The sequence below is a fragment of the Eleutherodactylus coqui genome, chromosome 10, assembly GCF_035609145.1.
Source record: "Eleutherodactylus coqui strain aEleCoq1 chromosome 10, aEleCoq1.hap1, whole genome shotgun sequence".
In the NCBI taxonomy this organism is placed as follows: Eukaryota; Metazoa; Chordata; class Amphibia; order Anura; family Eleutherodactylidae; genus Eleutherodactylus; species Eleutherodactylus coqui.
This window is the reverse complement of record NC_089846.1, coordinates 5,001,370-5,014,440: the sequence shown is the minus strand read 5'-3', so window position 1 is coordinate 5,014,440 and position 13,071 is coordinate 5,001,370. Positions and strand designations below refer to the sequence as shown.

The window sequence follows — 13,071 nt, the reverse complement described above, 5'->3', positions numbered from 1 at the left end:
CCACCGCATTGTGGAGGCGAGATTTATGAATTGGCTGAGCCACGGTATTAATTGGCTAATTCACAAATCCCGCCTCCAGGATGCGATGGCTGTGATTGGTTCTCGAGCACCGCTCAGCCAATTAATGCAGCGCTTGATGAACCAGTCACAGTTATTGCATTGGTTTATCGAGCATTGCATTGATTGTCAATCTTCTGTGGGTGGCCGAGGACTGCAGCAAGCGCGCTGGAGCTCCAGGGAGCAGTGGGAGGACCTGGACCGAGCGAGCTAGGTAATGTATTACTTTTTTAAAATGTAATACAGCTAGGGCTTACTTTGGGGGTAGGGCTTATATTTCAATCCTCCCTGAAAAGCGCCCAAAAATCAGGGTAGTAGTTCTGCCAACCGAGGGATTTGGGGGCTGCGGTGTTATTTCCCTGCATTGCGCTGCAGCCAGCCATGTGAATGAATGGATAAATCGCAAATAATAGACGCAACGTGGTCGCAGCTATTCTTCGTTCATGCGATATTATGGTGCGAGCTGCGGAACGCTCGTGTGAAGGAGACCTTATGATGGAGAAGGCTGTGAGTGCTGCACAGAGTGTTTCAGCAGGCGGCTGTGCCTTCTTGCATGAACCCATCTAGCCACGAGGGGGGCAGTATGTTAGTATGACCAGGGCCACATGTCAGTTAACATGAGGGGGGAATAGAAAGTGGGACCCCAGCAGCACAGAGTATTTCAGAAGAGCAGTGTATTACCCTTGATGGGGCAGTAACTTGTTCATGTATTTAGTGAGAAGTGCAAGGAGGGGAATAAAGACAAGCGGAGAGCAGTGGAGGCGCCCCAGCAGTATGACAGTAACTGACACTTCTCTCCACTCCACCCGGGGATCGGTACAGACATGTTGCAGTTCTTTTCTCCCCATGTGATGATGGGGCAATAAGGCACAGAGGCAGCAGCGGAGGGGAATCATGCAGTTTATTGTGAGCAGACTGGTACAGACATTACTGTAGCGCTAACTCCAGCTAGAACACAGTCGCCATCTAGTGGACACGTTGGGGTACTGAATCTTCACTCTGGGAGGAAACAGAAAGGACAATTAGGAAAACGCCGTCCATGTAATCTGGTGAAAACTAGCTGACCGTCCCGCCATACCGGGGTCTTACAGTCGCCACTGACTAGGCCTTCATAATGTCACAAGTCAACTGTTAGGCAAGAGAAGAGAAAATGAACCAGCTTGTATTGTGGCGCGGGGGTCAGGCTGAACCGCCATTATGTATATGTATCACTCATAGATCCAGTCAAAATGCTGCTTTATTGGACAAACCTGACTGTACAACGCGTTTCGGTTTCAGATTGAAATCTTTCTCAGGTAGATAGAGCATTGACAGTCGGCCAACTCTCACACCGCCAGCATGCAGCACTGAGCTACCTACCCGTGTGCTCAAGAAAGACTTGATTCTGATATCGAAACGCGTTGTACAGCTTTGACTGCACCATATGATATGGGTTCAGGCTGAATCACTACATCATCCGGACCCCTGAGCCGCCCCACAACAAAAGCTGGTTCCTTCTCTCTCTTGGTAAGGTTCCCCGGCAATTCCTGCAGCACAGAGACCTCTGGTTCAATTACAGTCACTAAGTGGAGTTGTGCCCGACCGCGCCAGGTGAGTGCAGGGCGATACACACACATTGCAGTCAACTGATGACCCATCTACTACACTCGGACTGCACCCCCTATTAGTTAAGGTGACCAAACGTCCCGATTCGGGCGGGACAGTCTGGCTTTGGGACTCTGTGTCCCGCTTTCCCCGGGGTCCCAGATGGGACAGCCATTTGTGTTGCTTTTGGGATGTGGGGTCACCATTAAAGTGATTACCAGCCGAGGTGCTGTGGCTCCCTTAGCTGGTCATCACTCAGGGACGCTGCGGCAGATGCACACACTGACAGCAGTGTGTGCAATGGGGATCATCCTCCCCTGACTCTCCTCCTTGGTTCCGCAGGAAGAGAGGAGAGGGGAGGAGGTGCTGCTGCGGGTGCACAAACACTTCCACCAACTGCAGCGCTGAGAAGACGACGATAAGGAGGTAAGTTATATCGGTCTCAGGGGGCTACTGTGGGGGTCACTATTACTACTGAGGTCGCTCTGCAGGTGGCAGCGTACCTTATGCTGACTCAGGGTATGTTTACACGTAGCGGAAATGCTGTGGCAAATTCTGCTTAAAAAATTATTTCGACTGGAAATCAGCCGCGGATCCACAGCTGATGTCATACAATGCAGCGCTCCGCCTCACCTCCTCTGAAGGCTTCCCGCTGTCAGCGCTCCCTGCCTTCCACGCCGCTGGTCGGGCGATGCTGGTCAGGTGAGGCCACTACAGGTCGCTGGAAACCAGAAGCTGGAGAGCACTGACAGCGGGGAGCCTTTAGAGGAGGTGAGGGGGAGCGCCGCATAGTAGGACATCAGCTGCAGGTACGTGGAAATGGTACGGAAAGGCTGTGGAATTTGCTTCCTGTCTTTTTTTGAACGGCCCTGTACTTCTTATAATGACAGAGGTAAAATCATATGCTGTGATAAGCCCCGCCCCTGACTGCACCTGTCTGCCCTGCCCTGGCCACACCCATATGTCCCACCCCTGACCACACCCCTCTGTTCTACCCCCTGGCCACACCCCTCTGTCCTGCTTTGACCCTGGGACAATCTGGTCACCTTATATTAGTTTCCCCCAGTATTTGGACGCTTCGCTCCGTCCACGGTTAGAGGCCGCCCCACTGGCATACGCGCATCCGTGAAACGTACATGTTTTTTGTAAAAAAAAAAATTTAAGTGTAGCTTTTCGGCGCACCATTGGCTATAATGGGTTAAGCGAAGTCAAACTATGCATACGCTTCTGTGCATTTTCTTGTGGGATTGAAAAACGTAGCGCGCTATTCTTTTCTGTCCCCCCCCCCCCCCCCCACAAAACATGGAAATTCAGAGGGTTTTTTTTCATTGCAGTCAATGAGAAAAGCTATGGAAGCGTACTGCCACCGCCTCCATGCAGGAGCGTATTGCCGCCGCCTCCATGCAGTAGCGTATTGCCGCCGCCTCCATGCACGAGCGTATTGCTGCCGCCTCCATGCAGTAGCGTATTGCCGCCGCCTCCATGCAGTAGGGTATTCCCGCCGCCTCCATGCACGAGCGTATTGCCGCCGCCTCCATGCAGTAGCGTATTGCCGCCGCCTCCATGCACGAGCGTATTGCCGCCGCCTCCATGCAGTAGCGTATTGCCGCCGCCTCCATGCAGTAGCATATTGCCGCCGCCTCCATGCACGAGCGTATTGCCACCGCCTCCATGCAGTAGCGTGTTGCCGCCGCCTCCATGCAGGAGCGTATTGCCGCATACCTCGATGCAGTAGCGTATTGCCGCCGCCTCCATGCAGTAGTGTATTGCCACCGCCTCCATGCAGTAGCGTGTTGCTGCCGCCTCCATGCAGGAGCGCGTTGCCGCCGCCTCCATGCAGTAGCGTGTTGCCGCCGCCTCCATGCAGGAGCGTGTTGCCGCCGCCTCCATGCAGGAGCGTGTTGCCGCCGCCTCCATGCAGGAGCGTATTGCCGCACACCTCGATGAAGTAGCGTATTGCCGCCGCCTCCATGCAGTAGCGTATTGCCGCCGCCTCCATGCACGAGCGTATTGCCGCCGCCTCCATGCACGAGCGTATTGCCGCCGCCTCCATGCACGAGCGTATTGCCACCGCCTCCATGCAGTAGCGTGTTGCCGCCGCCTCCATGCAGGAGCGTGTTGCTGCCGCCTCCATGCAGGAGCGTGTTGCCGCCGCCTCCATGCAGGAGCGTGTTGCCGCCGCCTCCATGCAGGAGCGTGTTGCCGCCGCCTCCATGCAGGAGCGTATTGCCGCACACCTCGATGCAGTAGCGTATTGCCGCCGCCTCCATGCAGTAGCGTATTGCCGCCGCCTCCATGCAGTAGCGTATTGCCGCCGCCTCCATGCACGAGCGTGTTGCCGCCGCCTCCATGCACGAGCGTATTGCCGCCGCCTCCATGCAGTAGCGTATTGCCGCCGCCTCCATGCAGTAGCGTATTGCCGCCGCCTCCATGCAGTAGCGTATTGCCGCCGCCTCCGTGCACGAGTGTATTGCCGCCGCCTCCGTGCACGAGTGTATTGCCGCCGCCTCCGTGCACGAGTGTATTGCCGCCGCCTCCATGCACGAGCGTGTTGCCGCCGCCTCCATGCACGAGCGTATTGCCGCCGCCTCCATGCAGTAGCGTATTGCCGCCGCCTCCATGCAGTAGCGTATTGCCGCTGCCTCCATGCAGTAGCGTATTGCCGCCGCCTCCGTGCACGAGCGTATTGCCGCCGCCTCCATGCAGGAGCATATTGCCGCCGCCTCCATGCAGGAGCGTATTGCCGCCGCCTCCATGCAGTAGCGTATTGCCGCCGCCTCCATGCAGGAGCGTATTGCCGCCGCCTCCATGCAGTAGCGTATTGCCGCCGCCTCCATGCACGAGCGTATACGTTTCTTGCGATCAGATAAAAAAATGTTGAACTACAAAACTTTATTTAGAAAAAAAAGGAGTTTACAGTGAAAAACCTGTTCTCAGAGAAAAAATGGATCAAAACATAAAGTGCGTCCGATTGTAAAACAGAAGCGCAGGCTGCCGATGCTTCATGTACGGTTCGTGCATACGTGATACATGTATGAAAGGGCAGTGTGGCCGTCCTCAGACAGGCGTGTGACTGCGCTGTCCGCCATGCGCTCGGCTCCGTAACACTTACCTGTTAGACGTCTGACATGCATTTATCTGTGAGGAGGAAAGAGAACATCAAATCAGTTCAGGGTATGAGAGGAGGCGGCTGTGGGGCATCGTAGGGGGCATTATACGGGGCATCGTGTGGGGTGTTATACGGGGCATCGTGTGGGGTGTTATATGGGGCATCGTGTGGGGTGTTATATGGGGCATCGTGTGGGGTGTTATACGGGGCATCGTGTGGGGTGTTATATGGGGCATCGTGTGGGGTGTTATACGGGGCATCGTGTGGGGTGTTATATGGGGCATCGTGTGGGGTGTTATATGGGGCATCGTGTGGGGTGTTATACGGGGCATTGTGTGGGGTGTTATATGGGCCATCGTGTGGGGTGTTATACGGGGCATTGTGTGGGGTGTTATATGGGCCATCGTGTGGGGTGTTATACGGGGCATTGTGTGGGGTGTTATATGGGCCATCGTAGGGGGCATTATACGGGGCATCGTGTGGGGTGTTATATGGGCCATCGTGTGGGGTGTTATACGGGGCATTGTGTGGGGTGTTATATGGGGCATCATGCGGGGCATTATGCGGGGCATCGTGTGGGGTGTTATATGGGATATTTGTGCAGATCTGTATAACAGGACAGCAGTCTCTCGGTGCTCCTACTGTACATTAATTCCACACTGCATCTGCCGTCCGACTCCTTTTGCATATAATGGTTGTCATACTAGGTCTGGGAATGTAGTGGTTGTCATTGGCACAAACTATTTGTAAAAGGGCACTAAAAGCACTATAGTAGTTGTCATGGGGGCACACTTGCTGTGACGTGGTTTCATGGGGGAAGTGGTGGGTGTGAAGGCTCATGTTAGCGACTATGGGGGCACACAGTAGGGTTATCCGGGGGCACACGGGCTGTAAAGGTGCAAATTATCTGCAACAGAGAAGTAGAAACCTACGGCAGAGATGTGATCCTGGCACACGTGTGTCAATAGATGTGTCAAACTCACTAACTGGCACCCCTGCCATGAGGCAACCTGAGACTCCTGCCTCGGGCAGCAGTCTGCAGGACCTTGGAGGGCAGCGGGATGCCAGCCCGCTGGTAATGGTTGTTAAAAGATGAAAAATAATACCCTGGTGTGAGGCGGCGGGAGCAACCTGACAAGTACTTCATTCACCAAGCTGCCACTGTAGAGTCTGTGACCCCTGACCTCTCCCCCCAGAGTCTGCGTTCCTGCACGCAGACACCAGCCTGTACTCAGCGCAGACACCGGGTGGGGAAGAGGTCAGGGGTCACAGACTAGCAGGGGTGGCCACCACGGGACCATGAGTGAAATGCCTGTAAGGCTGCTACCGGGCCTGAGGTCAATAGGGGGCCACTTTTATCACTGGGGCCAATAATGGGGGTGCCATTCCTACAGGAGTCACTATGAGGGCCACTATTACTACTGGGATCACTATAGGAGACACTAATAATAATGGGGCGACTATTACTACTGAGACAATTGTAGGGGTCACTAATAATACTGGGACCACTAATGGGGGTGTTAATATCAGTAGGGCTCAATATTACTACTGGAGCCACTATGGGGGTCACTATAACTACTGGGACTATTAAGGGGGTTACTATTACTACTGGGACCACTAATAGGGGTCACTATAACTACTGGGACTATTAAGGCGGTTACTATAGCTACTGAGACCTCTAATAGGGGTCACTATAACTACTGGGACTATTAAGGGGGTCACTATAGCTACTGGGACCACTAATAGGGGTCACTATAACTACTGGGACTATTAAGGCGGTTACTATAGCTACTGGGACCACTAATAGGGGTCACTATAACTACTGGGACTATTAAGGGGGTCACTATAGCTACTGGGACCACTAATAGGGGTCACTATAACTACTGGGACTATTAAGGGGGTCACTATAGCTACTGGGACCACTAATAGGGGTCACTATAACTACTGGGACTATTAAGGGGGTCACTATAGCTACTGGGACCACTAATAGGGGTCACTATAACTACTGGGACTATTAAGGGGGTGACTATAGCTACTGGGACCACTAATAGGGGTCACTATAACTACGGGGACCACTAAGAGGAGTCATTATTACTACTGGGACCACTAATAGGGGTTACTATAACTACTGGGACTACTAATGGGGGTCACTATAACTACTGGGACCACTAATGAGGGTCACTATGACTACTGGGACTATTTAGGGGGTTACTATAACTACTGGGAGCACTAATGGGGGTTACTATAACTACTGGGACCACTAATAGGGGTCACTATAACTACTGGGACCACTAATAGGGGTCACTATAACTACTGGGACTATTAAGGGGGTCACTATAACTACTGGGACCACTAATGAGGGTCACTATAACTATTGGGACCACTAATGAGGGTCACTATAACTACTGGGACCACTAATGGGGGTCACTATAACTACTGGGACCACTAATAGGGGTCACTATAACTACTGGGACTATTAAGGGGGTTACTATAACTACTGGGACCACTAATGGGGGTCACTATAACTACTGGGACTATTAAGGGGGTTACTATAAATACTGGGACCACTAATGGGAGTTACTATAACTACTGGGACCACTAAGAGGGGCGCCACTACTCTGTCACTTCAGACAAGTCTAAATGTTTCAAATATGAGCTGGTTATCGTGTTCTTTCAATGCCTGTAGAATGAGTGGGGTGTTTAGGCCGGAGGGGGAGGGGAGGCACCATTTCACACTTCGCCTCAGGCGGCATAAAGGCTGCCGGCAACCCTAATTTCCAGTCCTAATGATCCCTGTCTGCCCATCATGCTTGTCATGGGGGCGCTACAGCTGTTACTATGGGATGTCCTGCCTTCTTCTCTTATGACATTCCTTGAAGGTTGGCAAGTCGGGGACTTGGTGCCAGTATGTCGCCTGCTACTTGCACGCCCTTGCTTTGTGCGCAGATATCTGCGTGACGTCCGTGTATTGTATATTACCGGTGTGAGGCAGGACTAGGATGTTGTCGTCGGTCAGTCCTTGTTCCTTGGCGAATTGTTGGAACTTCTCCAGCAGCTCGGGCCTCAGGTCCTGTTTCCTGCCTGAAATGTAGAGCATGGTGCGTCCGTATCACATGACATAATGGGCGACTCCGGACCCGCGACCCGAGGGGGGGGGGGGGGGCACTTACCGAACAGAGACACGATGGTGTTGACCTCATTGCCTTTGGTCTTGATCGTGTGCATCAAGGTGTATTCATCGTAGTTGGTCTCCACCACACGGATGACGTGGTCGCTGCCGTAACCTGGGGGGTGAGAGCAGTGCGATTACTTCTAGCGGCGTCCCACCATCCCCAGAGTGTGCCATTAAAGTCTGTGAGATGCAGACCCCATGTCTGGACCCCGCGCCAATCCAAGGAACTGAGCCTGCCCACCCCGGCCAACTGTATTACAGCAACAGCCGAACGGGCTGTTCTACGCGGTTTCCGTAACTCGCATGGAAGTGAATGGGTGTCACAGAGACGGCGTAGCTCCGCCCACTCAGGTGTTTCCGTACCCCTGCCCACTGCGTACAGAAAGGTATCTCAGCCACGAATCAGCTGGGAATATCCTTTTAATATCACATGGCCGAGAAAATCAGGCGAGGTTTGTGCATGGCAAAACGCACAAATATGAACGCCATTTTTTTAACGGAGTCCTTTGTTTTCTTGAGTTTCTCAGAACGCCGCCCGTTATTTTCCGCTTGTTTTTACTGTGTACAGACTGCAGCAAAAATGAGGTGAAAACTTTATCCTGCGAGTCGCTACGATTGCAAAGATACCAAATTCAAGTAGTTTTTTTGTGCCACCACGACTCTTTCATGTTTGCGCCCTCGCGGCCGCGCCCGGCTCATGGATCTTTGGGACTGCCGGAGTTTCTACTGCTACAATTTTGGAGTTAATGCGACTTTTGATCGCTTTTTATTAAATTTTTTTCTTGGAGACCAAAAAAAGCGCAATTCTGACAACAATGCCTATATGACAGATTGGGTTTTCACGGACGCGGCGATACAAGTAAGTTTTTGTTTAGACTTTTTATTATAAATACGGGGAAACGGTTTCTTTCAATACTTTTGTTCCCTCTTATTTTTTCCACTAATTAATAAAACTTTTTTTTATAGTTTTTTGGTCCCCATAGAGTGTAATGCCTTATACTGCACTCCATCCTGGCAGTCCTGGGGGGGCTCAGAAGACCCCAGGCTGCGATGGCAACTTAAGGGCGACTCGCAATCTCATTGGCCCCTGAACACCGATCAGAGTATTTAAATGCCGCTGTCAGAACTGCGATCAGCATTCATGCGGGGGTGTCAGCGGTCAGAGACATCCGGCACCCGCCATGCATGGAGCGACATCGATGGGGCCGTCTTATGTTTTGGGGGGTGAAACTCACACATTAATAATGCAAAAACCGATATAAGATGGACATGCAGTCGCGGTAAAACCTGCCGCCCGCGGGAGAATAGCCGAAGGCGTGAAAACCACCCGCTGTTTTGATAGGAGAAGTTGCATTTACATGTGAGTGCGATGCAATCCTCGGCCTCCCATATAGCCATGGGTGATTCTCGGGAACGTGCTTCACGTCTTCCGTCTCAGACTGTTCTCGCTTGTGTAAATAAGCGCTACAGTTGTATCAAAATGGATGATTTTTATCGTGCGAGTTTTGTGCGTTGCAGGACTCTCCGAATTTGCGTGGAATTAGAACTCATTATTGGCAATGCGTCTATTTACATACGTAACTTGTCTCCCGCAGCCGCGCCGCCGGACGGAACTTCATGATCTACTTTTGGATGACATATCGCCCATTATTTTCGCTGAGCCCCGCCGTGCTGTCCGCGAGTGCGATTGTTGCATTAAAAATGCTGAAGCAATGTACAATTTTTTTGCATTCATAAAAAGTGCGTGAAAACTGCATGTAAAGCGGTCTGATGGGTTCTGTCCTGGAAAACGCATTGCACTCACAAAACAGTCGCATCATTGCACCGGCGATATCTCAGACCGATATCGCGCTCACTCATGTACATGCGGCCTCAGACTAGTTAGAGGAAATCTCCCTGCTGCCCCCTAGTGTCTGTTCTGTGAATCTGCTACAGTACGGTTTCTACATCTCACGGTCCATCTCCCTCATACGCAGCGGCTGTGACTTACGTGGACTCTTGGACACGAAGCGCCCGGGCTGTTCGGTCTTGACATAGGTCATGCTCTTCTTTTCACACCGGTCCAGCCTGCAATATGACAGTGATGGGACTTACACAGACGCCCAGAAATGGCGCACAGAATCTGATTGCATTTACAATAAAAAGCGCAAAGCTAGCCGACAAGCTGGGAGGAGCCGCGGCGGCGGCCATATTGGTGGTCACCCAGCTTTCCCAGACAATGGAATAAGGAACAGCAAATACAGTGACCGTAAAACCAACAGCAGCGACTCCAGATCTACGCTTTAACCCTTACTTGGGAAAGGTGGCAACAATATCAAGGTTCCCATCCGCAGTGGGGGTGATGACGGTCGTGCACATCTTCATCTGCTGCTTCTTGGACTGGAACCAGGCAGAGTTGGACGCCAGGCCGATGCCGAACCACTTCCCTACAATCTACACCAAGGAGGACGGTTAATTACATGCAGGAGGAAAAATGGCGCTGTTACCCCCGACAACCAATCAGTGCCTGGGGTTACAGTTTACAAACTGCAACATTGTATGGTTGCCATGAGCAACAGCACTATTAGTATTGCCCTTCTGTCTCTATAGTGCAACAATCTACAACTTTGTATCTAGTTCCTCATCATTCTCAACATCTCTACTTGCTGTCAGTGAGTAGGAACATTCTGGTTTTCATTCATTTGCTGTAACAGTATCAACCCTCTGTGAGGACTGCGGACGACACTTCACCTGCACTGATACACTGTAACAAACTACAAAGATTGTCTAGACTGGATACAACTGTAACGACCCCTCAGCTGTGAGAAGCATTTGGTTTATACAGGTTTTCATCACTTGGATGCAATGAAGAATGTTCCCATTCACTGAAAGCAAGCAGAGATCTTGACCATGCTGAGAATTAAAAACCAAAGGGGTAGATTTTTAAGTCTAAATGCGCCACAAAGCTGTTGTATGTGCCCTGCGGACTGACTGCGCTTCAGACACTTTATGTAACACATCCCATGAGGGGCGGGGCTTAGAAGGGACTTCTCTTAACCCCTTAGTGGCAGTCTATTTTGGGCTGGATGCTTTTTGCGCAGCAAGCTGTAGTTTGTATTGGTACCATTTGGGGTACATACAGCTTTTTTATCACTTTTTATTGTGCTTTTTTGAGGGACTCAAAGGGAACAATTTGGGCTCCGTTTTAATATTTTTTTGTTTGATGTGCGGAACAAAAAGTGCGTTTAATGTATTTTGCGAGGCATTATTGCTGCGACAATACCAAACGCAGGGTTTTATTGCTATTTTTAAACAAAAGAGAGGAAACTGAGCAAAATGTTTCTATTTTACCATTTTTTACGTTTTTTTTATTTTCCTATTTTTTTAACCATTTGTATTTTATACATTTTTTATGTCCCTGTGGGGGACTCGAACCTGTGATGCTATGATCGCTCTGATAATACACTGCAGTACTTCTGCACTGTAATGTATCATTGCCTATCATAGCGATCACATGCCATTGACCCAGGTTGCCATGGCAACTCGGAAGCCCCCAGATGCCGTTACAGAGGAGCGCCCTCCCATTCTGAACCTTCTCCATGCTGAGATCAACATTTATTACAGCATGTAAGGGGTTAACAGTGGGGATCGTTGTTCTTATCGATCCCCACTGTTGCAGCAGGAGTCTGGCCGTCAGTCATAGCTGGCTCCCGCTATGGATGGTGTGGTCTCAGCTTCTGAGCCGGCGCCATCCATAGGACATAAGTGTACATCCATTCGCAGGAACCCCTTACCACCCTGGGATGGGAAGGGGTTAAAAATGCGACAATGTGCTCCAAAAGTTTATCCCCAAATGTTGGCATAAACTACGCTAACTAACAGAGGGGCGATGCGATGGGTGTCTACAGATGCGCCAAATCTATCATAGGTGGGACAAATTTGACGCATCTTCGGATTAGCGGGTCTTCGTTTACGCTGTTTGAATATTAGACGGGATTCATAAATCCGCCCAAAGTCTGGTAGAAAGTTCTAGGACTTCCCATGAGAGGGACGCGTCATGTGACCGCGCCAGTAGAACGTCTTTGGACGACGCACAACCTCATTTATTTGCGTGTGGTTTTGGCGGTGTGATTTTCACTGCGCCCCCCTCCCCCCATGTGATCCTACCTCCATTCTCCAAGGTTTACCTGCAGTCCTATGTAAAACCTACTATCGTGATGAGCTGTGCCAAATGGTAAACTCAGCTCTGCTACATCTGTGCCTGCATAGCAGAGCTGAAGTGGTCCTGCGGGGTCTGAGATGCCCCTCTGCAGTGAGTTTGTAAGCTGGGACTCACCTTATCCTCTTGGAAGTCCGGCTGTACGGGCACATCCCCGTGGGCACACAGGGCAGACAGGGCAACGAGGGCGAAGCTGAGCACGAGTCCCTTCATGGTCCTAGGTGGCCTCCAAAGTCTTCTGATGCCTCCTGATGTAGTGATGCTGATGCTGGAGCCGCCGCACTTATATAGAGGGGCGCTGGACAGTCCCACAGCTGGCAGCTCTTAGCATCGGCCCCCCACAGAGAATGTTATGGAATGTGCCCAGTGGGGCGGGGGTGCTGGGAAGGGGGGGTGCCGGGCAAAAAGGGTTCATCAGCTTTTCTGCCTATTCCAGCTGTGCGGCGCACGAAAAAAACAACATCCTGAACTGCTGCGTATGGAGTTATGTGCTGATGTCCCCGAACGCTGTGACACTCACCGTCCGCCTGCCGGGGTGCACGCCTGGCACCAACATACAGCGCCCCCACAAGGGTCAGGAGGTAATGTACAGTCTGCATTGCAGCAACTGCACCTTCATCCCAACCCCCCCCCCTGCATACGGAAACCTCTGAACACCCTCCAACGTCTGACAGTGGTCCCAGAGGTAAGATATAAGCCCCCGTACAGCGCCATCCGCAGATCCCCATATCAGTATGCCAACTGCAGATCCCCCATAACAGCGCCATCCGCAGATCCCCATATCAGTATGCCAACTGCAGATCCCCCATAACAGCGCCATCCGCAGATCCCCATATCAGTATGCCAACTGCAGATCCCCCATAACAGCGCCATCCGCAGATCCCCATATCAGTATGCCAACTGCAGATCCCCCATAACAGCGCCATCCGCAGATCCCCTATAACAGTGAGT

The 13,071-nt window shown here is 51.6% G+C and overlaps 1 protein-coding gene across 1 annotated transcript; it reads right to left on the bottom strand.

Moving 5' to 3' along the window:
- Nucleotides 1-940: 940 nt before the first annotated feature.
- LOC136579943 (lipocalin) lies at nt 941-12,401 on the bottom strand. The gene is made up of 7 exons (XM_066580053.1): nt 12,238-12,401; nt 10,216-10,355; nt 9,913-9,989; nt 7,921-8,034; nt 7,730-7,831; nt 4,754-4,779; nt 941-1,056 (listed from the first exon to the last, which is right to left on the bottom strand). The coding sequence occupies exons 1-6, from the start codon at nt 12,331-12,333 to the stop codon at nt 4,757-4,759; spliced, it is 552 nt and encodes a 183-aa protein (XP_066436150.1). The 5' UTR covers nt 12,334-12,401; the 3' UTR covers nt 941-1,056; nt 4,754-4,756.
- Nucleotides 12,402-13,071: the final 670 nt, after the last annotated feature.

Bases quoted from the DNA above. Each gene is read 5' to 3' on its own strand.
- LOC136579943 (XM_066580053.1), bottom strand. From the start codon at position 12,333: ATGAAGGGACTCGTGCTCAGCTTCGCCCTCGTTGCCCTGTCTGCCCTG. The intron at 9,990-10,215 runs GTAAGGGTTAAA...GTCATATTGCAG, and splicing joins ATTGTTGCCACCTTTCCCAA to GCTGGACCGGTGTGAAAAGA. The intron at 4,780-7,729 runs GTAATATACAAT...TCCTCCTCACAG, and splicing joins CCTAGTCCTGCCTCACACCG to ATAAATGCATGTCAGACGTC.